This window comes from Euwallacea similis, chromosome 33 (genome assembly GCF_039881205.1).
Source record: "Euwallacea similis isolate ESF13 chromosome 33, ESF131.1, whole genome shotgun sequence".
Lineage (NCBI taxonomy): Eukaryota > Metazoa > Arthropoda > Insecta > Coleoptera > Curculionidae > Euwallacea > Euwallacea similis.
The window spans coordinates 1,375,090-1,402,966 of NC_089641.1; the positions used below are offsets into that span (position 1 = coordinate 1,375,090).

General features: G+C 33.2%; 4 protein-coding genes across 8 annotated transcripts in view; 3 read left to right on the forward strand and 1 right to left on the reverse strand.

Annotated features, from left to right (window-relative positions):
- Window positions 1-253: 253 nt before the first annotated feature.
- On the forward strand, window positions 254-1,605 carry LOC136418151 (queuine tRNA-ribosyltransferase accessory subunit 2). The gene is made up of 2 exons (XM_066404112.1): window positions 254-736; window positions 815-1,605. Exons 1-2 carry the CDS (start codon window positions 376-378, stop codon window positions 1,603-1,605), a joined length of 1,152 nt encoding a protein of 383 aa, XP_066260209.1. The 5' UTR covers window positions 254-375.
- A 7,268-nt stretch (window positions 1,606-8,873) lies between these two features.
- LOC136418156 (uncharacterized) lies at window positions 8,874-11,841 on the forward strand. Its single transcript, XM_066404119.1, has 3 exons — window positions 8,874-9,237; window positions 10,923-11,060; window positions 11,135-11,841. The coding sequence occupies exons 1-3, from the start codon at window positions 9,223-9,225 to the stop codon at window positions 11,267-11,269; spliced, it is 288 nt and encodes a 95-aa protein (XP_066260216.1). The 5' UTR covers window positions 8,874-9,222; the 3' UTR covers window positions 11,270-11,841.
- A 4,392-nt stretch (window positions 11,842-16,233) lies between these two features.
- LOC136418251 (lysophosphatidylserine lipase ABHD12-like) lies at window positions 16,234-18,046 on the forward strand. The gene is made up of 8 exons (XM_066404274.1): window positions 16,234-16,310; window positions 16,366-16,530; window positions 16,584-16,687; window positions 16,745-17,050; window positions 17,103-17,347; window positions 17,399-17,560; window positions 17,616-17,749; window positions 17,855-18,046. The coding sequence occupies exons 2-8, from the start codon at window positions 16,382-16,384 to the stop codon at window positions 17,895-17,897; spliced, it is 1,143 nt and encodes a 380-aa protein (XP_066260371.1). The 5' UTR covers window positions 16,234-16,310; window positions 16,366-16,381; the 3' UTR covers window positions 17,898-18,046.
- A 242-nt stretch (window positions 18,047-18,288) lies between these two features.
- trc (Serine/threonine-protein kinase tricornered) overlaps window positions 18,289-27,877 on the reverse strand; it is a 53,135-nt gene continuing 43,546 nt past the window's right edge. For all 5 annotated transcript variants that reach the window (XM_066404256.1, XM_066404251.1, XM_066404253.1 and 2 more), the window contains 7 exons: window positions 25,521-25,656; window positions 25,287-25,403; window positions 25,009-25,224; window positions 23,626-23,933; window positions 21,572-21,881; window positions 21,323-21,510; window positions 18,289-21,255 (listed from right to left, as the gene is read on the reverse strand). In XM_066404256.1, the coding sequence (XP_066260353.1) occupies window positions 21,140-21,255; window positions 21,323-21,510; window positions 21,572-21,881; window positions 23,626-23,933; window positions 25,009-25,224; window positions 25,287-25,403; window positions 25,521-25,645 (1,380 nt within the window). In that variant the 5' untranslated portion in view covers window positions 25,646-25,656 and the 3' untranslated portion in view covers window positions 18,289-21,139. The remainder of the gene's footprint in view (window positions 21,256-21,322; window positions 21,511-21,571; window positions 21,882-23,625; window positions 23,934-25,008; window positions 25,225-25,286; window positions 25,404-25,520; window positions 25,657-27,877) is intronic.

A 27,877-nucleotide genomic window follows, 5' to 3' on the forward strand; every position in this document is an offset into this window, starting at 1 on the left:
AACTTTGTAAAGGCTCTTATAATTACGTACTTTAATATCTTTACGGCCTTGGAGATTTACAATTTCCAAAATTCCAGTCTTGAATTTGGGACACTTTGTACCTACTTATGAGAGTTAGAGTCCAGTGTTAAAAAGTACGGGTATGACACCGCTCTAGGTGTAGTTAGAGTAGTTGTCTTCTAGAAAAACAAATTCCCTAGAACGTCATTAACCTCACATTTTTACCGGTTGTTTCTATTCAAGTTAAAGAATTTTGTTTCTGCCGAACTGTCCATTTCGAAATTCTCCTTTCTGTTAGTTTTGTATAGTTTTAACTCCCTCATTCAAAAATTATCAAATAATACAGTTTAGGGCTTCTATTTCGCATCCATTAAGATGAAATTCACAGTGAAAACCCTCTTACACCGCTCACCACGTCTAGGCGAACTGAATCAAATCTCAGGTAAACCCGACATTTCCTTAGAAACTCCCTTGGCTCTTCTTCACACGCAAAGTGGGCACGTTCCCCACATCACACACGAGGTGTTAAAACTTGTTACACAGAAGCCGCAAATCCTTCAAATTCCTGTTGTCAGCATGCACAATTACCAGGATGCCATACACCACTATAATGGAAGGCTTTCAGAATTCATTGGCAGCAGAGACAGCTTAACTTGCCTCACTTTGCATGACCCTTCAAATCTAATGAAACAAGGGCACCACATTAAAGATAAAGTTCCTGTGTTTACAAAAAGAGGTAAAGTCTTATATGATGCTGAGCAATATATGAATATGATTGAGAAATTTAGACCTGACATGTACGTGTTGTTGTCAGATGGAGATACCAATGTGGGTAGCCCCAACAAAAGGGTATCGAAGGCTGTTGAAAACACTGTTGTTTTTGTCGAACAATGTATTGAAAAGTTCAAAAATTCTGAAGCTTTGAAAAATGCTTTTGTCATAGCTCCTATTGCAGGAGGATATTCCTTAAAATCACGGCAAAAGTGTATAGAACAACTTTCAAAGCATGACCAACATTTTCAGGGTTATTTAATAGATGGCCTTCACAATAATGGAGCAGAAGTAGAATTCATACCATTGCATGAGGTAAAACCTGTAATTGAACACATTGTAGAACAACTACCCCCTCATAAACTGAGAGCAGTCCAAGGTTGCTGGAGTCCTTTAAATATCATCAGCATGGTCAACTGTGGCATTGACATTTTTGACACTTCCTATTGCAGAATCCTAACTGAAAGATCAGCAGCTCTAGTCTTCTCTATTAACCATAATGAAATCTCTGAAGCCTATGAAATAAACTTGCGTCAGAATAAGTATGCTGAAGAGTTTCAGCCAGTGTTGAAACACTGTGAATGTGTCACTTGTACGAGCTATACTCGAGGGTACATTCATCATTTATTGACTGTCCAGGAGCTATTGGGTTCTGTGCTGATAATGATTCATAATGTGCATCACATGCTGAGATTCTTTGAAAAAATTCGGGAATGCTTAAAAGATGGCAATTTGAGTGAACTCGAAAAAAGAATTGAGGCTCAATTTAAATTGAGTGAATGTAGGGAACTTTCCAGTTTGGAAATTGAAAGGTCCAGTACCAGTGTGGAATGATGACGCTTTGTTTTTGTTTATAAATTATAACTTTTTTATGGAGGTTTGTTTTTTACTTACCTACAACATTATACATCCAAAATTAATCATAACAATTTAGACGTCTGCATCTCGAAAATTGCACAATATTTAGAAATCAAGAAAAACCAAACATAAAATATACAGGGTGAGTTTTTTAAGTGTGTCACGTAAATATCTCTGAAGTTATGAGTTTTAGAAAAAAGTTTCAAATAAAAAAGGGATTATATTCAAATAAAAAAGGGATTATATGAAAGGGGAAAACTTTTGGCATCATCACTGTTTCGATTCAAGGTCATCTTCAGGCTCTAATCAAGGTCAACTTTGTTTTTTCAAATGGAAACCCTGCATTTTTTTGACAGATTCTGATTTGTTATTCAAAACAAACATGTTTTTACTTGAAATATTTTTTTATTCATTTTATAGTTTTGGCACAAATTGACATTTTTAAAGAATTTTGTTCTAACGAAAATGCTTGTATTTATACATTCAAGAGAAGAAATTTAAAAAAAACGTAATTTTTAAACAATTCAATCAAATAAGTGTTCAAAATGATGTCCTTCTACTTCAATGCATTTAGCGATCCTCATTTTGAAAGACTGTTGGTTATTCTAATATGTTTCTGGTGAAATGTTACGGCAAGCTACTCTTATTATTTCTTTCATGTTTTCAGCAGTTGTTGGCATTTCAGCGTAGACAATTTGTTTTAAGTACCCCCAAAGAAAGAAATCTGGAGATGTTAAGTCTGGTAAACGTGCTGGCCAGTTAACATAACCACCACGACTAATCCACTTTTGAGGAAATATTTCATCCAATTTTTCCCGAACAGGTGTTGCATAATGAGCTGGGCACCCATCATGTTGATACTACATGGTCATTCGTCGATTTAAATTTACTTCTTCCAGAAGTATTGGCAAGTCATGCGCTAAAAAATCGAGATACTTTGCAACATTAAGATTTCCATCGATAAAAAAAGGGCCAATTAAATGTTCTACAATGCCACACCAAACATTTACAGTCCATGGACACTGGTTTTCCACCTCTCGCAACCAATAGGGATTTTCAACAGCCCAGTAATGCATGTTGTGTCTGTTAACTTGCCCATAGTTTGTGAATCCAGACTCGTTCAAAAACAATACATTCGAGAAAAAATCATCATTTTGTCTGATTTTTCTTTGAGCCCAATTACAAAAGGTATCTCGGTTTTGAAAATCGTCACTATGTAGTTCTTGATGAAGAGAGAAGTGGTAAAGATGAAACTTATGATTTTTTAAAATTTTACAAACACTACTTTGTGAAATACCAGACTCTTCAGCCAGCTGGCGAGTACTTACATGAGGATCAAGTGCAATGGCAGTTAAAATATCAATTTAATTGTCTTCATTTTCAACGACAGTCTTTGAGCGTGCGCTTTTTTGTGTTTCGATATTTCCTGTTGCTCGAAATAAACTCACAATTTTATTGACAAAAGTCCGTGACGAAAGTACGTTTTGTGAGAAACGCTCGGCATGACGCTGCACCGTTGCAGTAGAACTTCTACCTGATTCGCCATAAGCAAAAATAATATCAATTTTTTCGTTTTTTGAAAATCACACTGCCATTTTACAATATTTATTATTCTAAATCTGAATTAAAACTGTAAGCGAGTAGGACTGTGGGTTCTACTTGTTTACAAATTGATAAAACATCTATTTTTTACGTTTTTTTATTCGTTTTTTATTCGACCAGAAACATATTAGAATATCCAACAGTCATTTAAAATGAGGATCGCTAAATGCATTGAAGTAGAAGGACATCATTTTGAACACTTATTTGATTGAATTGTTTAAAAATTATGTTTTTTTTTTTTAATTTCTTCTCTTGAATGTATCGATACAAGCATTTTCGTTAGAACAAAATTATTTAAAAATGTCAATTTGTGCCAAAACTATCAAATGAATAAAAAAATGTTTCAAGTAAAAACATGTTTGTTTTGAACAACAAATCAGAATCTGTCAAAAAAATGTGGAGTTTCCATTTGAAAAAACAAAGTTGACCTTGATTAGAGCCTGAAGATGACCTTGAATCGAAACAGTGATGATGCCAAAAGTTTTCCCCTTTCAAATAATCCCTTTTTTATTTGAAACTTTTTTTTCTAAAACTCATAACTTCAGAGATATTTACGTGGCACACTTAAAAAAACTCACCCTGTATAAAAAGTATTTGATAGTTGCGATACTGTAACTAAGGGCTAAAGAGTAGGTAATCTGTAAATGCAATTCTTTGGAGGTGACCAGGTTTCAAATTTTACATATAACATAATGTCAATTTGATTTAACATACTTTAAAGGGATCTTGTCTTTTTACTCATTTTTGAAACTCCTCCCATTGTTTGTTTGCCTTGATCCCGTAATTACTACTGACGCCAATGATTTGTTTTATTCATCAAAGAAGGATTTTCCAACTTTGTTCGATCACAAACAAGGAAGTCCTTAGTGTTTATTATGATTTACAGCATAAATAATTAAGGTCGTCTTATCTCAATGTAATAGAGCTCCACTTATCTTTTTTTCGAATTTCGTGATGCAACTATTGATGTTAGGTGTTTTTTAATATCGATAGAATACGGTGTCGTAGTGATACGATGTTTAAAAACAGTAAAGCATTTTCCTCATGCTAGATATCAATGAACTTCCCATTAGTCAACAAACGACACAAATTCTCACTTATTCTATGTATTTTAATAATTGCAAAAATTCCTTTGCACATGCATATAATATTACATAGAAAGTTGAGTGTACCGCACTTATCTATAAAGTATTGCGCTGTAGACGGATTTTAATAATCCATAAACAACAACAAAATTCCTGGTGATATTTTTGCAGACAATCGTAAGACTTTATAATTGATTAATTTGGCTGAGTTAATTATTTGGCGATAAGGAAGATGATCTCTGCTCGGTATGCAGCGTTTTATATAAAAAAATTACAATCTGTGAAAAAAATTCTTAAATGGACACCCATTAAAGTTTTTAAAAGTTGGTGTTTTATCTATGAGCGGCCTTGAATGATTTATAAGTTGACCTTTGATCGATTTCTGTGAAATAGTTTGTTATTTTCTATTTATTTGCCACTGTTGTTTCTTTATTAAAATACTTTTAAGGAATATATAATTTTCTTTCAGCGGACACATTTTCAATATATAGAACGTTCATTCGAACGGCTCTTCATGATCCATTAGATTAGAGCATTTTTTGTGATCTATACAGAATAAATCCTTACATATCGCATCAAAACTACGACAAGTTCAAAGCAATGAATGAAATGATCAGCAATTTCTATTACAACTTAGTTAAATAACATTGCGATATACTTTCATCTTTATGATAGCGTATTGTGTATTGACGCGCGATCATTCCGGATATAATCTTTAGTCTGGTTGTAGTAGGAGAAGATCGGTAAAATGATTACCTCTTTCGTTTATGTTGGTCCGTATTTGATTACATTATTTTCCATTTTATTTTTATAGTTTTCATCAAAGTTTATTTAGCTTTCTTGTGTGCTAAGTAGCTTTAATATTCTTACGAATTTTTTGTTGTTTTGGACCTTTTCAGCAAGTTCGTTGCTCCAAGTTCTTTTGACGTTTCCTCACGCAACAAGATTTCATGATCCCAAGATCGCACACAGAGATTCAAGTTATTTGGTTTTGACATAGGTGTCCCTCCCTTATCCCCTAATTTTAAAAAAAAATTTTTGGCTTGTATGTGTGCTTGTAAATAGGAAGTCTAGCAAGTTCACGCATTATCAACATCACGGGATTGTTTCCAGATACTTTTTTCTTGTGCTTTTATGTTAAACATAATTTCTTGTAATTAATAGTACAGACAAAACATCATTCATACATTTTATCGGTAACATTATTAATTTTAGCAAAATATCATATCGCAACTCTAAATACTACCCAGCCCAGAAAGTGCAATTAATTCTTTTTCTTGTTTCTATTCTATTAAAGTATGTAGATAAAAGTTATTTGCTGATTTTGAGGTTTTTGGCGTGCCGGGAAATATTTTCCAGTTGGTTTACAATTTATTACCATTAATCGATAACAATTATTGTTTCTCAACTATGGCTCGTCCAATTAAGTGATTTTATTTGCTCATGCCAAGAAACCCGATAAAAAGTTTGAGATTTTTGAGGCAACAATAAGACCAATTATTTTAGATATAGGCGGGTCACGCGTCGAAATTGTGACCTACTGTTGCTGAGTCGCTCATATTCGATGATTCTGAAATAGCGAGGTTCAGTAGTTCAATTATTTTAAAATTTTCCTATAAATAGTTGAAAAAATCGTTTTCTTTTTAGTGACCATCTAAAGAACATATAATGCAAAAAATATTTTGTCAAGGATTTAAAATTTTATGCAGAGTGATTCCAAAGTTGGAGTTATTTTTTCACCAGTGGATAGGCATTCATAAAATAAGTGTTTTTTCCTTTGGCGCTTTTTTGAAAAATCAACATCAACGGAGATACGGGATGTCACAGTTTCATTTTAAAAATTAAAATTTATTAATAATTACCAAACCATTTGAGATATGTAATGAAATAACATTTTGTAGGTGTCAATAGCTACGTGGTAAGGAAATTCTTCAATAAATAAAATTATTTTTTAGTTTGCCAGTGGCGCGCGTATAAAAAAGTAGTTTAATATTTTTAAAAAATTTGTATGCCACTGATTTTTCTAAAAATAAAAATAACTGAATTCCTTCTTCAATTCTAAAAAGAAAAGCTATTTTATTATTTTTTGGTTCAACGCGCCGTTTTTGAATAAAAAAATCAAAATTGTTTTAATGTTTTTTTTTAATTGTTATTTAGAAATTTAACCAAAACTCAAAAATTGTTTAAACTTATTTTCTGGTAAAAATCATCAAAGTAATAGTTCTAATGCAATTTAACTATCACTAACACCTACAAAATTATGTTAAATTACCTCAAGTGGGTTGGCAATTATTAATAAATTTTAATTTTTAAAATGAAACTGTGACATCCTGTATCTCCGTTGATGTTGATTTTTCAAAAAAGCGCCAAAGGAAAAGAAACTTATTTTATGAATCCTTATTTGCTGGTGAAAGGATAACTCCAACTTTGGAATTACCTTGTATACGATATGAGTCATTTTGGAGCTGATATCACGATATAAATCAAGATTCAGCAGTATAATTTACATATGATATATGGAGGATTTTTTATCGCTGTTACGATGTGTAAAATCATGTTATATGTCAATCAAGTTATGAAATATTAAAAAACTGCTGTGTTTAAGAAAAATTTATCACCACCATCGATTCCTCGCCCCAAACCCCAACTTGGCACTCTGGAGGAACCCTATTATGCGGGTCGGGTTTAAAAAATTTATTTTTTTAAATTTAAATATAAAATTAAAAGTAAATGAAATGGGACAACAAATAATCGTTTTAAATAAGGATTAAATACCCTATTGCCGGCGGTGGTAGATAGCGTTTGTTGTAAAACAGCGTAAGGAAAATGTACCGAGTGTGGACTCTGTAGCAAATTTAGACACGTTTTATTAGGAAAATAAGAATTGCGCTAAAATAAATATCTTTTTAAACTATATGTGATAATCTGAGGTATTTTGTGACAGCCTCAACCAAAAATCCATTTTGCAAATCATTTACTTTTCTTTTAAGAAATCCCATTTCCCAGGATTTCTAATATTTATTTATGTTTCTGACTTATTTTTAAAGATATACCTGTTTTTCCAATTGTAGCATGCAATTATTAATTTATCAGAATCCTGTTGACCAAAATATACAATTTCTAATTTGAACACAGAGTATCAGAATTATGCACATGCAATACTATGTTCAAATATTAAACAATCTTATCTATCTTGCCCCCTGTATTATATAATAACTATTTTCATTATTTATTTGAAGACTCATTTCGAATTCTTCAATAAAATTCACAGATTTCTGTAACTGTCCAATAAGGAAGAATTATGTCCATGTTTGTCCAGACACTTACGCATCTTTTACACCATCTATCAACATGCCCCCCGTTTTAGGAATACATATTTCGATTTCAATGCTGACCTCATAGTTAGACGCATATAACGTTATGATGACGACATTATGATATGTTTTTAGCTCAAGCACACCGAAGGTTTCCTTCGTTCGCGGCCAACGATGGAAAAGAGTTACTATGTGCTAAAGTTGGAGTGGTCTGGATGGCCATCTTCAGTGCATTGGACCCCATTGAGAGCACCACTTAATGTTCTGCTTGGTTCGCCGAAAGTTCCAGTTTGGATCAAGAGAGAGACTGTGGCTCCCCATGGGAGAATTGAAATAGTGGAAGAAAACATTAGGCAAAATCGGTCATTCGAGGGCTGCTGGGCTCCTTTGAGTAGACGTTCCAATCGTATTGTCGGAGGAGCAGGACCAAAATGACCGAGTAAGACTGATTCAGTTGTTTTGGGTCGATGGAACTTCTTCAGCCGCCATCGGACAATAAAGATTGGGTATACTGGTCCATCACGAGGAAGTTTTTTTTTGAGATGACCACACGAAAGGAAGTCAGAGAAGGAATGAAACAGGAAATTTACTAACATCTACACCTGCATTCAGGTGGTCATACGAGCAAAGGCGGGTTGAGCTAAAAGCTCGTATAAGAATACAGAATCGTCCTTTGGAATATGCAAAAATGCCTGACGAATATATTGCCAAAAAACTAGTGGAGTAAGTCTTGGAGTTATACCCTATGATGGATGCAAAATAGAAGGGGAAGAATGGGAAACAAACACAAGAAAATGATCAAATTATCACGGAGAAGGAAATTAATAGCTTCAAAATACATGTGTTACGGTGACTTTTAAAGTCCCAGAATTGTTTTAAATGGAAAAATAGCAGAATGCGTTGTCGCTGAGGAAAGCTGAGAAAGATGAATAATCGATATGTCATAGAAAAAAATAATTATTAATCTATAGAAGATATTAAGAATAGCAACAGTTAATGATGAAGGCCAAAATTATACAAAATTTTAGTAAACCAAGTAACGTCTAATTACCTGAGAGAATGTTCTTCATCAAAAGCAGCTACCGAACCAGCGTTACTCTCAAGCCGTTGTAGTCTCCTTAATTACAAATAAATATCACACGCACAATTAGCGTCGATTTCACAACTCGAAAATTGTTGGTCAATTTCGTTTATCACCGGGAGTAAATTCGATATAACATCAATGTAAATTAGTCAGGAAAAAATGGGCAGACGACTCGTGCATTATCTAACTTCAGAGCCCATGCCCCCGCCGGATGATCTTTTATTATTTACCAACGACAACCAGCCAAAGTGTGGATCTTATCGAGCCAAGTTCCTAATTAAAATAATAAGAAACGCCAGTCTGATTAATTTAATTAAATGTGTATATTTAAAGCCCTGTATTCTTCCTGGTACGTTACTTGCTTGTGTTCTCTCGAGCGGAGTACATAATTTCATGTATTTGAGTTCGTTGGAGTAAGATCACTTTAAAAGCCTCATTTGGCCATCACGTAGTGACAGTGCAAACATTTAATTCTTCTTCGTCCAAGCTGTGCAAAGATTTATTAGAAATGGTTCTTTTCCAGGTATGTTTAAATGTTATTTTTCGGTAACCAAAGATCTGTCTTATAGTGTTTGAAAGCAGCCTCCCTAAATTTGATTTAAAAAAATAAATAGAGTGTCGAGGTCTAATTAAATTAGCTGCCATAATATTGATAGTGGAGGAGTTAATTAAGACGATTATATTGCTGTTAAAGTAAAGTTCATGTTTACAGAACGTGATAAATTGGGGCATAAACACCAATGAAATGTAATTTAACTTGATACCGCGTAAAGCTCGATGCCACTTGTAAATTGTAAAATTGCTGTAATTGGGATTTATGGATCTCAATTATAGGTACAAGAAAAGCCGGTTGGAAATTTTGTGTTGTCGCGCAGATCAGTAACTAAAACATGATAATTATTGTTGCATAGATCAGGGTGGCAGCGAACTATAAATTATACAAGATGTTCCAGAAAAAGGTGATTTCGCTATTGCTGCATGTATTAAATAAGTTAAACTATGAAGAAAATCTTATTGCCTAGAACTTTTTGGAAAATGTTCCTTTAAAGAGACATAGGGGCCCCAAAATAATGTGGCACGTCACTGAACAATTTTTAAGAAAAAATGTCACGCCACTGTCTTAAATTAAATACTCTCGTAAATTAAAAATGATTCCTGAATTCCTTAAATTTCTAAAAGCAAAAAGTTATCTTGAGCGATTTTTGGACAACGTACCATTTTTTACTAAAAGAATGAAAACCTTTCAAAGTACAATGGACATTATTTTAGTCCAGGCTCATTATTTCAATATTTGATCAAGAGAGGCTTATCCGAAATCGCCTTCCTTTGAAGAATCCATTCTGAGAGGGATCCATTTTGGAGCTAGGCAGTCTCAAAATCGGGTGTACCATTTCAACTGACGCTCAGTTTATCTTAATTGAACGAATATTTCCAAAATAATTTTTAGTTGGAGGGAAAACAGTGGCATGCCATTTATTTTGTTAGACTAGTATGACTACAAATTTATTAAGTTTTATTCTCGAATATGCCTTTTTTTATTCAATTAGAAAATAACAATTTTGGGCGATATATCTCTTCATAAAAGAATGATTCTTTCATAGTTCGACTTGCTTCATACTTAGTCGAAAAAGGATGATAGATTTCTTAAGCGCCGGGTATTACGTTGTAGTCTTATAGATAACGGAAAAGGAAGAAATACCTAAATGTAGATACAGAGTTTCGCTAAAATTTGCTAAGACTAACTAAAAAATTTTAAAAACTGGTTTCGGAAGTTATGAAAGGTGCCAAATTTTAACGACTCTTCAAATTTTATGTTAGGAGATTTTGGGAACCCGAAGAACGAATGCATTTAAAACAGAGGTCGTACGACGAACAAATCGATAAGCTATGTCAGCCTGCACTGGGCAGGTTTCTCTGCCTCTTCTAATTCCCGAGATATGGACTAACGGGATAATTCATATTAATTTTCGCGATTTTTATGGTCTCTCTAAATACAGTTGTTCAAATAGCATTTTTAAGGTTCGAGAGCTTCAATGAAATCAAATCTCAATATAAGATATATATCTGCTTACTAGAGCAATAAACAACACCTAAAAATATTCGATTTTTCTCATTAATTTTGAAAATTCTGTCTATTTCAAGTCTGATAAAAATTCTTAGCCACTCTGTTAAGATTTTCTTTCTGTTACGTTAAAATTTTGTTTCCAGAAAATCTTGGCTACCTTCTTGGTTAGCATGCTAATAGTGCACTCAGAATCAAGAACAACTAAAAGATATAGTACTACTACTGAGAATTCAAGCACGACTACGGATTGGGACAAAAAGAACAACCCTTGTACTTCTGATGTAAGTAGTGAATTGAATTGTTTTTATATTGAAATTATATGCAATTATCAAAGTCTAATAAATAATATACGTAGAGCACAAAAGAAGAAGTGTGCCAACGTTGTGCAAAGCAGACCAAGTCCCCAATCGTGTATCCAATGTGCTGCCGTAATGAGGAAAACGTTTATGACTGGTGTTACAGCTATATCAGCTATGGCAGAAGACCCTAATTTGGGAGGAAAAATCATATATGTACTTACATAATATTCATATGACAAAAATAAGACGCATAAGATTTAATTCTGGAATCAAAATCATTCCTTTTTCTGAGCATGTAAATCTTATTGTTTTTTCGTATATAACTAATCGAATATTCTCAGTAACGCAACCAACAAGAACAATCAGAGCAATGAAATTATTATACTATAATTTGATATTATATAAAATAGGAATATCATGTGATAATATGTAGATATTTATTAGATACGTGCTAATTTAATGTTCACATTCTCTTGGACAGCATTTACACACATGTATATAGCTTAACGATTATTATTGCATAAAGAGACAAGTTGGTCATAAACTCTACTTAACTTCATCACAGTTTGTAAAAAAACAATTCCCGAGTACATTTTAAAATTATTTATTACTAAAGATAGGCTGTGAAAATGTTGTTCGTTGAATGGTGTGAATACAGAGTACACTGCATCAGTAGCTGCATCGATGATGCCCTTAATTATTGTTATCTACCTGTTAATATTTATTTTTTATGTATTTTTAAATAATAAACGATTAAATACGTCTGATATTATTTTCATTGCATTAAATATCTGCGGAATTCACAAACTTGACCACCAAAAACCAGTGGCGTACACGATACATTTTACCCAAACAAAAATGACAAATTGAGATGTTCTGATTTCTATATTTGGCTCCACACAACATATATGATATAGCTTTGATATACAGAGGTCAAAAACTCGAATCAACTTCGATTTCAAATGTTCAATTCGACTAAAAATTTCATGATGAACCACAATGTTTTTTTAGCCCAAAAATTGATTCGAGTTTTGACCGCAGATTTCAATGCTGTGTCGTACGCTTGCTGCGGAACCAAATTTCATTGAAATCGGAGCACACAATTTTTACTTAATTTTTTATTTCAAATGTGTCATGTACGCTATTGATTTTTCGAATGGCAAATTGTCATACACGTGATGACTATTTTAATCCGAAAATTAACAAATATAGATCGTACTTAAATCGTTCAACATTCATCATTTACTTATTACACCCAGATTACTTCATAAATGGATCGTAGTAACCTCTATATTTTGCAGCAATTAAAACAATATTTGATTTCTTTTACATAATTTTATTATTGACAGAATTATTACGTTAATGTTACAATTATACTGCGAAACAATTAATCTTTAACCTACATTTTTTTGACACTTGAAAAAACGCATCAGGATGCCATCGTTTGTGACGTTAATCTCCTTTGCATTTTAATAGCAGTACCATCTATAAATCGTGCGATGTTTCAGTTGCTAAACGTAAACAGATTTGTTCTTTCGTACAATAATCTCTCACTTACATTTAGAGGGCGCCACAGAAAATATTCTACAGATTCTTTTACTTGACAATTAGCTTACCTCACGTTGTAGTGTGAAGAAGGCGCTACTTGCAAATATCTTTTGATGAAACAGTGCAGGCGTAGAGGGACACCGCCCTCAAACACTGTTATAATTGTAAAATATGAAAATTTTATTCACTCTCATTCTGAGCAATTTATTACGGGGTTTTACGGATATGAATTGAATCCATATTACAAGAAACACCGATTAAACTTGAGAAAGTACATCAGAATATACTGCCGTGTATGAAATTAAATTGGGCAAATTTTGTAAAAGAAGGATTTGAAAGGGATAAATAGTTCGAAAAATTCGCAAATTTAATTAGTAAAGAAACCGTGGCATACGTGACAATTCCGACCTAAAAAATTAAATGAAAGTTGAGTACTCCGATTCCAACGAGATTTGGTTCTGCAGAAAGGATACAATAGAGCTTTGATATGGAAAAACCAAAATTCGAGTAGACAACTTCGATTTTTTGGACCAAAAATTTTCATGTGTCCATAATATTTTTTGGACTCAAAAATTAAAGTTGTTCGATTTGAGTTTTGACCGCAACACATCAGTGCTGCATCGCACTCCTATTGCGGAACCAAATCTCGTTGGAATTGGAGCATTCAATTTTCAGTTAATTTTTTGGGTTGGAATTGGCATGTACGCCATTGATTTTTAGAAGAGCAAATTGTCATACATCTTATAAAAATTTGAATCCGAAAAATTTCAGTTACTCCGTTTTCAAAAATCTTTGGATTTTAAAAGCAAATATAGACCGTACGTACATATATCGTTCAATATTCATCGTTTACTTATTATACTAGCTTACTTTGTAGGTGTTCTACCTCTATATTTCGTGATAATTAAAATGACACCCAATTGCCTTTATGTAATTTCATTACTGGAAGAATTATTATGTTAATATTACAAGTACACTGCGAAACAATTAATCTTAAATGTACATTTTTAAAAATTTGAAAAAGCACATCAGAATGCCGTCGTTTGTAACGTTAATCCCCTCATGATGTAAATGCGCTACCTTGTAACGTCTTCAACAACTTGCTATAAAATTGAGTATTTCCCCTAATTATAAACTTTTTCATAAATATAAATGAACTTCGTCGAGTCTGAAAGATGTATTTAAACACAAGAATAAAAGGGAAAGTGAAATGCGTAATTTTAAGTCAAAATTTAATTCAAAAATTAATAAATTTATCTACACTTGACCTGCAAATCAGCTTTAATTTAGTATCGACCGCATCATGGGCCAGTCTATAAAACACAGAAATAAACCTTTAAAATCAAGCCCCCATAGCCTCTTTCGTTCGACTTGGGATTTCGAACCAAAACGAGCCATGATTTATTAATCACTTGATTTTTAAATCATAATGTGTTTTGATCCAAAATCAAATATCGATCAAAAACGACTCCTATCCGGTTCTAATGAAAATTCTGTATTAAAGCTTTTAATTGGTCTAAATTACGAAATAACATTAATTAAATTATCAGTTGTAAATAGTTTTTATTAATACAACAATATTGTTACAACACATTCTAGGTTAGGCTTAAGCTTATTTTGATTTTTTGCCACTCTCCTTTGAGTGTCCATATTCTGGATTGTTGGAGTTGACCTGGTTGTTATGATTATTCAAGTCGGTTTGAGTAGAGCGATTGCCTGAATTCGAATAACTTGTATTGACGCACCTGCAGGTTCAACTCATAAAATCAACAACTAAAGTTCAGAAAATTGACTTACCAATTATCAGGGCGACTAACAGATATACCCTTGCTCAGGTAATAAGTGTTGGACTGAGTTGGTTGGAGCGGTTGTCCAAATCCTTCTGGTTTCCATACATTTTTCAATGCACTAACTGATGATATGACGGGACTACTGGATAAGACACCGCTGAACTTAACAAAATCAAGATTAAAGACACAAAAAATATTAAGTGAAAATGAGAGGAAACAAAACCATAACGCACTTTTATACTTTGCTGAGCCGAGGAAGTCGTCATCTTTTGGGAAAATTAAGAAACAAATAACAGAGTTGCCAGGTTGCCATTGGAACTTTGAAAGACAATGGTAGGGGTGATTATTCGGCCATTAGTTTCACAGTCTTGGCATAGAAGGAAGCACAATAATCCGTTTAGCCAAAGAGATGGTGTTGATAGCCTACCCTTAAGGAAACATTCTTTTATCACGTTTATAGGGACGGCGAAATCGTTGTGAAATCGTGAGGCATTCTCTCCCGATTCATAAATCGGTATTCATTTTCTATTTAAATTAAATTATTGATTTGAAATCAACACGAAAAGTCGGTTTATTACACTACGTGTCTGAAAATATGTAGTAACTAAATATTTCATTTCCTTTAATTTACAAATTTTACTCTATAAATTTAAAGGAAATAAATTCTAAAATCCTGGGTAGAAAACGCTAAATGGGTTTGTTTACATCTTTGTAGCACTTGATAAATTTATTCATTTACATTACGTCATTGCCGTCAACACCACAAAGATTCAAAAATGTATGAGTATTCAAATTGTACAAAAGTCCAAAAACACATGATTAAATTACAGGGTGATTCACGTAACTGTTTCATTAGAAACTTTAGTACTTGTAACAAATTTAAATTTTTCATATTTGGGAGTTAAACTAATATAGATACACTCTACTTTTTTTAAATATTTTGAAGACCATATCACTTCCGGTTATACCGGAAGTCGAGGTCAACTTCCTTATTTCAAATGGAACACCCAGTATATTTTTACATTTTTGGAATCTAGGGATTAAGCTGATTAAATTCTTATTGGGTACTCCTATACCTAAACCTAACAATTTTAAAGATATTTTGGTTTAAAGAAAAATCTTTTTAAAACACCATTTCTATAAAATTTAAAATTCTCAGTTATTACTGAAACTGGCTTTACGAAAATTTGCTGACATGTTAACTAGATATGGTAGATTAGGTTAATGTGAAAAGTTTTTATAAATATCCTACAGGGTATCCAAAAAAACACGTCATATTTAAAGAACTTTGATGGCAAAAAAGTCGCTTATTTCAAATGGAACACCCCATATATTTTTATATGTCTAGAATCCAAATTTAATTCTGAATCGATTACTATTAAGCGTTCCTATATCCAAAATTAACGCTTTTGCTCTAATTTGCGATTTTTTAATATTGTACAATAATAATTGTAAGTATCTTAGTCGGCTTTAAAACGAACATGGCTGCTTCCTGTAAAATGCGTTTGTAAAATGCAATTAATGTAATTATCAATTTAATAAGTTCGCCGGAAGTGATATGACCTTCAAAATATTTTTAAAAAGTAGAGTGTATCTATATTAATTTAACTCCCAAATATGAAAAATTTAAATTTGTTACAAGTACAAAAGTTTCTAATGAAACAGTTACGTGAATCACCCTGTATACTCGTTTAAAAATGTTAAACATTGAACAATCAGGGCAATAACTCGAACAAGTCCCAAACAACAGTACCTAGTTAGAGCAGAACATACGAAAATACCACTAATCAGCTGATTGATATATATTGACATGTGTCACTGTACCCCCCATAACAATCATACCATTCATAATTTGTGAATAAATTTATCCCTTGTTTTTATTTTGATTTGAAAGGTAATTGTTATTAAATAGCGTAAATTCCAATAAATGATTAAAAACATTTACTCAGAAAAGGTTCTACTGACATGCCTCAAAAATGCCCCCACAGACGCTACAATGATTACTACTTGGTAAATGATGAAGATTTGATGAGTAATAGTGAGGAAGGTGTGGAATTAGTCATTCCCAAAAAAAGAAGCTTAATCAAACGAATCTTGTTTATTGTTTCCATCAGGTACTGCTCTTTAATAACCATTAATATTGTCATTATTATATATCTCTTTTTAGTCTTGTAGTAATAGGAGTCATTGCCTTCATATTGGCATTCATAATTTTCCCTTTAGTATTCAAGTTCTCCTTAACATTACAGCAAACCTTCGTTTTTACACGATGTAAGAAAACGTTAACCATCCATAACATGATTTTTTAACTAAAAATCATTGTTCTAGGGAATTTAGTATCAGATAAATCTTATTTTAATAACTTCCGAATAGCAGAATACCAAAATCACTATGTAGAGGTGATCGATACTGATAATAAAACTGCCCTTCAGCTTGGTCTGTGGCATATGTTACCCACGCGCCTGGCTGTAAATGCTATTTATGAAGAATCTTATGACTTTGAAGCTGCATTAAGAAACAGCAATTTCAGTGTTCTATTGTATTTTCATGGAACTGGAGAGGACCGCAGCCAAAGCTGGCAAAAATACCAATTGTTTAGAGATTTTTTTCATGTCATAGCCTTTGATTATAGAGGTAACATTGCAGTTATAAAATTACTGTTTTTTAAACAATTTATTTTGCTCAGGCTATGGTGACTCTCAGGAGGGACCAATGTTTGAGGAAAATATTGTTAATGACTGTGTGCAAATCTATAAGTGGGTGCAAGATCGAACCAACTCCCCAATATATGTGTGGGGGCATTCATTAGGGACATCTCTTGCTACAGGGGCTTTAACTCAGCTTGGGAAATCAGCTAATATAACTGGAGTAATTTTAGAAGCAGCTTTTACCTCACTTCGAGATGAGCTTTATCATCACCCCTATGTAAAGGTTGGCACTTGTAAGAAAAATATTTAGAAACAAATGGGGATGTTTTGTTAGTATTTTAGTTGGCTTCCATGGTTTGAGAGCACCATAGTAAATCCTCTTACAACTAATGGATTTATTTTTAATACTTCTGCTCACATACTAAGCCTGACTTCTCCAATAATGTTTATGCATGCCAAGGATGATTCAGTTGTTCCTTATTTTATGAGTGAAGAGGTAGATACAGAGAATGGTATATTAAGAATTAATTGTAAGAGTTTTTTGTTTTTAGTTGTACGCGATTTCTGATGAAAGAGATGTCAGCCAGGCTATTAAAAATCTAAGCAGTCTCATTCTTTTCAGTGCTGACATCAGACTTAACCATTATTTCATTTACAGGGATTCATTTTCCTTATATTATATGTAGTGAGTATTGTTTGGTTACTTGATTAGGAACCATATAACTAAATTTTTACAAAGTATCAGTTTTCTTGATAAGAGAGATGATTTACTCAGTAATTTTTTTTTCAGTGATTTCCTGAAAAAAACTTCGCCTGACTTGTATTCGAGATAGCTCACTTCAAAGTTAATATGTGGCTGTGATATTCTTACACGTCGGTGCAAATAAAATGTAGGCTTTAAAACCGTTTTTGCTTACAGTAGTTTATTTTAACTTTAAAAATACCGATTTTTAAAACAACTTATAAATACATATTTTATTAAAGTAATGTGTTCGTTTTGTTATGAGTTTTATTTTTTACATAAACTCTCAACTAGCCATTATAGTTTAGCTTTTAAACGCGGAAATCGCCAATTACAAACTGGTTTAGCGGAGGACTGATCTGCTTTCCACAGAAACCAGTCAACCCAACTCGATGCAATATAATACAATACGATATTCTTTCTGAGATATGCGATAGGAATTTTAATGGTATAGGAAAATAGATTACAAGGAAATATACCAATCTGAAGCACATAATATTGTATTCTATATTTTTTTTAAATTTTACAAGATTTTCGGAATAAGTAGAAGTAATATTTACAAGTCCTGTTAGCGAGACCAAACATTAAAAATGAATATTTGTTAATCATCAAGGAAAAGCACCATTCTTTTGTTCATTTTCGATGCTCAAACCATAACATATTTTGTACAAATAGAGAGCGCTACTGTTACATTTATTTCCGTAATAGACACTAGAATGTTACCAATTGCAAGTCGATCCCTTACGTCATACAATAATCTTCTAACAAAATCTAGCAGGCCAGTACATAGAACAATATTATTATTGGCATTTGAGTGGCTGTGTTATATTATCGTTTAAAAAATATAAATATACCAGTTGCATCGTTGACGAAAAGGTCAAATAAATCAAGTCAAGGTCAAAAGAATATCCGATTTTAGTAACGAGCCGCCACTGTCTGCGCTAGAGGGCAACATTGGCGATATACGGGGGATTATTCACTTCAAACATAATTTAAGCACTGATTGTGTGCATACAAGGGGGTTCGTTGAAATTCCATAGAAAGACGGAGAAAATAAGATTACAATTATTATTTTGAATTGTAATAAGTTTTATTTGCATGTATGTGTATTATGTAAATTTCTCAATGAAAGTGTATATGAATGAAATTAAATTATTAATTTGTTATTCTACAAAATAAATGACACAAACAAAATAACAAAAAAGAAATGAAAAAAATTAGTACTTTTTCAATTTACAGGTGTTTTGATATATTAAATTTAAGTACTGAACTTAACGTTTTAATACATTTAATTTCCTGATTTATAAACTTAAGTGTAAAATAAATTCTAACTCTGGTATATAAAGAAATGAAACAGAAGTAATCAAAATCTTTACAGGGACGAGAATAATTGAGTTTTGAAAATTGGATGAATTATAAGTAAGACAAAAAATCGTTATTATTTTTGTAAATGATGTGTAAATATATATAATATTTAAAATGAAGTTTTAAAATCATTACTTGGGCATTTAAAAAAAATAATAGTTTACTGCCCTCTTCACTTAAGTAGTAACATAACAGGATCACGGTCCGGGCATTACGTTAGAAAAATTTCCACTTCACACATTGTTAACAAGCTGAACGTCCGAATTCATGACTAAGCGAGGCAACTGACATATTTATATATACTTTTTAAACTGTTGTTAAATGTACTAATATTTTCCACAAACAAGCAAATTTCCGCTTCTTTTCGTTTAAATCTGCCTATTAAATATTCACTCCTGGAACCAAATTTGAATGAAAAATTCCATAAAATTTCATTGAACTTACGTCTCTGAAAACATCAAGTAAAACATGATCTCACTTACAGAAACATCAGGAAAATTGGGTTTGCTAAACATTAAAATAAAAGTAAATCTCAAAACTTCCGAGACTCAAACCCAACTCTCCCAAATAAAGGTGCTGTTAATTTTAGGAAAATATCTCATTCCAAAATAGATTCCCGTCTCGCTTAGGTCTAAGTGTCTATAAGTTAAAAAAAAACTAAAATTATTTTAAAAAAAAGTATCACTTTGTAACAATAAAACAAAATAACATTTACACAGATTCTCAGGTCGTGATAAAGTTCTTTTTTGTCTATCGATGTCGTCAATAATTAAGAACGTTATTAATATTATACATGGCGAATTGATCGTTATCTCTGACTTTGGGTCACTAGATCGTCGGAAAATGTATTACATTTTGTACTTGGGCTATTCTATGTTGTGTATGTACAGAACAACAAATCGACTAATCCACATAAACTGATAATTTACAGGAGTCTCACAGCTTGTTCAAAAAGCCCGTATCAAATCTCATCGATTCGGACAACAGAATAGATCAACTAACAGGGTTAAACGCTTAAGTACTTTTTGGAAAATATTTTCTAAAAATGTTTAAAACAACATTAAACTGCTTATGAAAATAGTCGGAATTTAATTTTTTCCACAACAGTCTACAGGAAGTGACGTCACCATGACATCTTAGCTCTTATACATATATACGCCGGCGCATCACACATTTCTGACAATAAAATGAGGTTATAAGGGTACTAATACATGGCAGTCTTCTGTTTAAAGAGTAAGCTCAATGTTAGTGAAATACCGGAAATTGTTTGTTCCACTCATTTTGAATCATTGGTTCCGACTATTTTTTTTAGCAATTTACATATTTTGACAGAATTTTGAAACTTGAGTAATGTTTCGTGAAAATTTAATAGGCCATCGAAAGAAAAATTCAAATGACTTGTATTATGTATAACTTCATTGTCAAAATACGGGGTGTTTAACTTTCAAAGCTTTTTTTTCACAAAAAGAAAATACAAAAGTTGCATAGCATTTTCTTAAGAATTTAGTGTTAAATAAAAAGAATTACACATTGCATTTCCGAGATATAAATGAAATTTATTTTTTTTTAATGGACAATCTGTATATTATTATTTTTATATTGAAGAAAGTAGTCACGAAAATAAATGCTAACAAACGTGTATATAATTGAAGTTTAAAAGTGTTGTATTTCAATAACGAAACTTTAAAACAGTACATTTGAACTTTTTTCTCGATTTTCTTTCATCTATCGCCTGTTAAATTTTCTTGATTAAAACCTAAACCACCCTGTATATTAAAATTCATTAATTGCCAAATAAAGTTAATTCTTACATCGAACAAAACGTATTCACTTTAAAATACTCGGAATATTGCAGTCCTAACTTTCGCGTCAGCCTCAAGTAAAACGAAATAAATCCTGTTGAACAATACCACCACTCTCGAAATTGAGTGGCGATACCATCAAAAAGAGTATAAAATCCGTAAAAATTTAATTTTTCTTGGGAATTCCCCGTTGCGTTAAACCCTCAAATCGTTTGAAAGTGTAATTGATAAACACCCAGTCCTTGTAGATGATTTCGCCGTCCTGTGGCAAAGGTGCTGCGGCTGTAACGGCACAAAGATGATAGTAACATTAAGGATTGCAGGGAGGAATTGCTGGTAAAATACTTACGAATTTCCAGTTTGACATCAGGAAAATCGTCAAAGTTGGACGTGTCGTCTATCGACCGCACTTCAACAGGGATAGCTGCCGGTCTCTCTCTGATGTGCTCCCAGTCGACCCCTCTGAAGAATGGGATTATCTTTAGATCTTCTAGTCCTTTTTGCGAACCGAGCCGGCGATCTGCTTCACAGCAATACCTTTAAAAAAAAAAGGTTATTAACTCTTTTTAATATAAGTTGAAAACATACTGCAACTCACTTGATTATGGTATCCTTCGCTTCTTCCGAAATAGGAACTTCGGCAGGAAAAACGAGAGTCTCTCGCCAGTTCATTACTTTCCGGTAGGTATCCTGCGGGTTCTCAGAACAGAAGGGCGGGTAACCGATCAGCATTTCGTACATGATCACCCCCAGCGACCACCAGTCGCAGGCCGGCCCGTAGCCCGTCTGTAGGAACACTTCTGGCGCGATGTAGTCTGGTGTGCCCACGGTACTGTAGGCAAGAGCTCGTCTATTCTTCTTCCAACTTTCTGCTCGTCGTTTCGAGTCCATCGGAGACGACGTTATTACTTGGAAAAAAGTTAATAAAAATTAGAAATGTCGACAAATTAGTACACTAGTACCAGGGGTCCAAAAAGGTGATTAAGCTAAACAGGCCTTATTGCAACTATCGAATAGAAAATTTATTGGGTAATCGCCAATGGACCGGTGCGGCAAAATGGCAAACTTTTTTAACGGTCCTTCTTTTACTGATATATGGTAAGATGTTAAAGAGATGTAGATAGCGTTCATCAGCCATATAACCTCTCAATGTCACTGTTAACGCTCCTGTCATATTTTTATTTATGAGGATACCGTCAACTGTACCCAGATATATGGCGAGAATAATAAAATAGTTATGTATTTACGTATAAAGCTGAAAGAAGAAGATTCCACTTGCGGCTGAAGTTTGAGGCCTGTTGCGAAGCACAGAACCTGGATTCAGTCAAGGGCGCAATTTTTCTTTCCATTCGTGGTACGCACAAATGATATTTCTTTGATTTACTACGTGCAAAATAGAATAATATACTTAATAGTTTGCTTAAAGGCAGTTAAAAAAATTAACAGACGTTATTATTACTTTATTTTACTCGTTTAGAAGAGCGACGGGCGTTATTGTAACCTTACAGCACGTCATCGTGAGCGCCAGGCCGTAAAATTAAACAACGCCCCAAGGTAGCTCGACAGTGGTCGTAAATTCGTTGTTTCCACCTGTGAAACGAAGATGTAAACAGTTTCGATTCATTTGGGCGTACATAACATAACTAGTAAAAATTAGATTTAAAACACCATGACGATTAACAACCACAAATATTCTAAGTAGAGTAACTGGTATATATTTAAATTCAAAAGGTCTATTGGGAGTAATGACAATAGAAGTAAATGCCTTTTTATGACAGATAAAATGATAATCTTGATGAATCATTACTTGTATTGTAATACTTTTGCAATCACTTTGATTATTTCACTTACATTTTGGGTTCAGTCGATTAAATTAAGACTTTGGATAATACCATACGCTACAGAGATTGACTGATGAAGAAAAACAGTTAATAAGCATTTACTTGGTAATTGAAATAACTTTCAAAACTGACTCCTAATTATTTTGTTTTGTATCTAACCGAACTTTGCAATTAGTAAGAAAAAAAGCAAAAAGACTCTTACAGGTACTAATTATACGAGCGGTTATATGGCAGTTCCAACCGCTTGAAAATTATTTATATCTGATGGAGTGCCGTTTTTGCCTCGGGTGGCGAAGAGCAGGAAAAACAATAATTAATTGTTTTTCAACTACTTCTTAGGTAACCATTTTGGGTATACATAAGAAAATTGAAATTATTGCGAAAGGTCTGTTACCAGCTTAATAAAATGGGTGCTCAATCAGGTAATTAATTATTATTCAAAAACGGCGATCTTTCAGTATTAGAATTAGATAATAAAGAATATGTCTGAATTTATATCCGATTAGTCTACTTTATCGTTTATGAGGCAATAGTTTTCAAAATAAAATCCAATTTATCACTGCCAAATTGAACTAGTGTTGAAGTTCATCAACGGCATATCACCATGATTTAACCCAGCTTAAAATTGAGACAAAACAAACCGCAAAACAACGATCATATGATATGAGGACACGCACAGCAATAGTCTGTGTGCCACCAGTCTGCAATGAATATTATTGTACTTATACAAGTATATACATGTAAGTTAATCCTTCTAAGTACCCAGATGACTAATAAATATCAGTAATTGGAAAAAAGATTAAATACTTACTGAAATCTGAGGGTTTCGCCTGACTTAAATCTCTATAAAAGTCTGTGCGGTGAGACTTCTTCAATCCCGTGCACAGCCCAAAGTCGGACAGTTTCAGGTGGCCCTTGGCGTCCAATAGTAAATTGTCGGGTTTGATGTCCCGATGAATAAATCCTAACTTATGAATAGAGTCTATCGCTAAAGCCGTTTCGGCAATGTAAAACTGCGTGCACTCCTCGGAGAGTGTGTCTTTTTTCATTAAAAGCGTCATCATATCACCACCCGGCAAGAATTCCATTATCAAATAGAGATTTATGGGGTCTTGAAAACTGAAACAAACATAAAATCTCAGAGAAATAGGACAAACGATTCAAATCAGTTTATTCAGCGACTTTCTCCGCAAATATCACCACCGATATTGGGCAATTCTTGTGGATTCGTATCTTCTACTACCAACTTTTACAGTATTTGGTCCTTCATTGAGTAAGACATTAGTCAAAAGTGAAACCCCAAAAACCTATTATTTCACATAGATATTACACAAATCTCTTGTCTTAATTGGTTGGTACTTTATGATATAAGACATCATTTCCTAACATTTCTTACGTTCAATTACACACCCACAAATTAACAATCACTTTTTTTGACCCTTGGAAAACAATAACATTTTGGTCTTTAAAATCGAATAACTTTGTAAAATCATTGCTTTGAAGCGAAATAACTTGTTATGTTTTCAAGGAGGTGTTTGAAATTCTTTGTGTAAAGACGTTTTCAAGAATTATAAAGTCGAGACAATTTTGTTTGAAATGCTTCCCCTTTTAAAGGTCCCTTATCGCAGCTTTAGTTAGATAAAGTTTAATCAGCAGGCATTCGCGCTTAAAAGCTTTCCCAAACCAGGCCAATTATTGCTATTAAAAGATGGAAAGTAGAAAAATGAACATGGCAGCGCTATTGCTGAAAGTAAAGAAGTGTTCTGCACTGATATTAGATTTTGCCACTTCAAATAATAAAACAGTGGCTTTTTAACACCAATCACGATTTAGATCGTTAGAAACTTCTAGCTCTGAAATAAAACCTATGTTGTTTTCGCACAATTTTGGAACTAAAATTAAAGAAACATTAATGCCACCTTGAAATGTATAATTTAGCATCCACAAAAAACAACAGCCATTTGTTTTGGCATTAAAATCGATTTTTGACTTTACCACTTATCTTAGACTACTAATTTTAAGGTCAACCTTTTTGATGTGGTTTATGCCGTTTCAAAGCAATCCAGACTATACAAAGTTCAGTAAAGTCAGCGCCATCTTTGATTTAAAAAAAAATCAAAAAGGAAATTTGAGATTTTTTGTTAGAAATTGCTGAATTGAGAGTTGTTGCATAGATAATCTTCGTTTTATTTACCTATAATACATTTTAACCACCCACTGGTGATCGGCTTCGACTAAAATATCCCTCTCTGCTCGCACATGTGCCACCTGCTCCTTTTCCAGCATATCGGCCTTCCGGAGGATCTTCATCGCGTACACGTGACCCGTGTCTTTTTTTTGTACTAATCGGACCTCGCCGAAGGCCCCCCGACCTATCACTTTGAGGGGTTCAAAATCCTCCACTCCCAGCCTAAAGCAGATATTCAATTAGTATTTTTTGAATAAATTTTAATAGATTTGTTGTAAGCAGACCTGGAACGTTTCAGTCTAAGGAACTCTGTTTCTTTTTGGGCATGCTGCAGCCGCTTTTCATGTCTTTGTTCTTCCGAGAGACTTTCATCCTTCAAGGATTCTTCTAATTTCGCCAACCTACACAGAGTACGATTTAATCAAATTGGGTCACAAATGACGCCACATCGCTAAACATTCTAGATTTATCTAAATGCTTCGGGATTTTTCTTTCTGTATGTGGTATATTGGCCTTACCTCTGTTTTCTTTCAACATGCTGCGCTACGAGATTACTGTAATAATTTTCTAAGGTGACTTTAGCCTTGGTGGCTTTATCTAGGGTATGGTCACTAAAACGGATGGCGTTCTCCGTCGCAGTCATGTCCAAGACCCCTGAAAACAAAAATTAATTCAATTTTATTCACTGAAAGTTAAATGAAATTGGCAAATAGCAGTATGTTTATAAATTTCGGATGTTTGTAAATAATAGTTCACGAGGCTTGTTTCTTGACATCCCACACACCAGCTTGCGTTATTTCACTCAACGATTTTCCAACGAATTATGAAATTATGTGGGTACACACACTGTTACCCTTGAAGTGCTTCCACAGGCCGAGAGTAAACAACAAAGTCAAGAACGTACGCGTGGGCCTTTTCAAGTTTAAACTCAGGGCGAATAAATAAATAAAATAAAGTTCCAAAAGGTTTTGTCTTTGTCGTAGGACTGGAAGTAAAAGTCACGGTTTGTTTGCAGTAGTGAGCCAGGAAAATGGGTGACACTATAAACAATGATGGATGGTAAAGTTAAGTGCAACTAAATTTCGAGAACTACATATATGTCAGTTATATCCACCCACTAGGGACTATGTACTAAGTGGCCACACCCTTTTTCAAGTAACTAATAACCATGGGAAAGAAATATGTTAATGATGGTAATAAAGTACTGGTCTGGTAATTTCTACACATCTAGGCATATTTTCATGATTCTTGAAATTTTTCTCAAACGCCTCGATTTTTTGTGCCAAAGATTAGTTTTCCCAAGAATACTTTTTAAGGGACGCTCACTATAAATGAGCTGATTGATTCCTCTAACAATTTATTTGATATTAAGAAAATTTTGTTGTCCACCTACTTTCTTGATTGATAATGTGCGTAATACCACATCAATTGGTCGTATAAATTAATAAATCTGAAGTTGATAAAATCTTGTCAAATCCTCAAGAGTGCTGCCACTTTTACAATGAAAATTTCTTACATTCCTCAGTTATGAAAACCCTTTTTAAGCCCATTAACGCATTATATAAGGAACAATGTAAATTCCATGGTCAGAATTCATCAACGGCAAATCGCAAAGATATTTTAAAGTTAATGTTAATAAATGTACGTTTATGCAGAAACATCATATGCTCAGAATTCTAATATGTCTATTTACATAATAAAACAATGGGTAGTTATTTGAAACCCGTTAAATAGTATGTTTTAACAAGGAAGGTATACAATTATGACACCGCTGGATAGTGACCTATATGGTGCTCCATTTAATGGCCTAAATGAATATATTGCATTAAGAGTTTATATGTACAAAAGTCTTACAAATAAAGTTCCTTAGAAAGTTGCTAAGGAAACATGAAAGTTTACCTAACTGACTGGATTTACTTATACTTACAACCTGATATATTACTCGTATATTTCGGAGAAGAAATTGAACTATAGAACTGATGCTTGTAATCACTTACAATCAACATCACTTGCGTCCAGGGTAAATAAACTGCTACGCCAAGGTCCATCCGATTTTTAAACAAATATCGAAATTTATGTACGAGTTAAGCATCAATTAATCCTAAACATTTCGTTAGCGAGATAACAAATAAACTTGTTTGCAGGGCATGCAGAATACAAAAATACCTTTACTACGATTAAAACGTAACATCGTACCAAATTGGTAGGTAAAATGAAAACTAATATCAAACTTGCAGAAATAGTTGAGAAATCAAACAAATTTTGAGAAAATTTATTTGTTTAATGTTAAATTAAGGACATTTACTAAAGAAATATCAGTCGGTCTATCTTAATTCCAGTAGATTAAGCTCGAATTAAAGTTCCTGAAAGGCTTAAAAAGCGACTTTCTTACCCTTGGGCTCACGTTGCCTATTAATCCCGCTTGCCAAACTGTTTTTAAACATTTCAGACATGATGTATTATTAGTTGTGCCACAATGTAGCTAAGCTGCTTTTTTTCTACATCAACAGCTGAGTGTCACTTTAAAAGGCGAATTACCTTACGTTTTATGGCAATCCTTGATAGTAAATTCATGCTGTATCTAAATCCCGTGTATGAGTGGTTCAAATGACTGACGACCACCCATGTAAGTGTTTTATGATTTTCTCCTCCAATTCCCATTTTTCTAAATAAAAAATCTAACTAATGTTACAAAAAAAAGTATATACGAGCATGTAACTAACTAAATAAAATAATAAAAAATCCTAATTGATTGATATAAGGACACCTTGTTGAATTGATAGGAGAGAAGGGGTTCTTGCGATATTTCCGTAAACACATTTAATTATATTCATGCCGATGACGGCAGCAATTTCGCGATTAACTTTAAAAATCA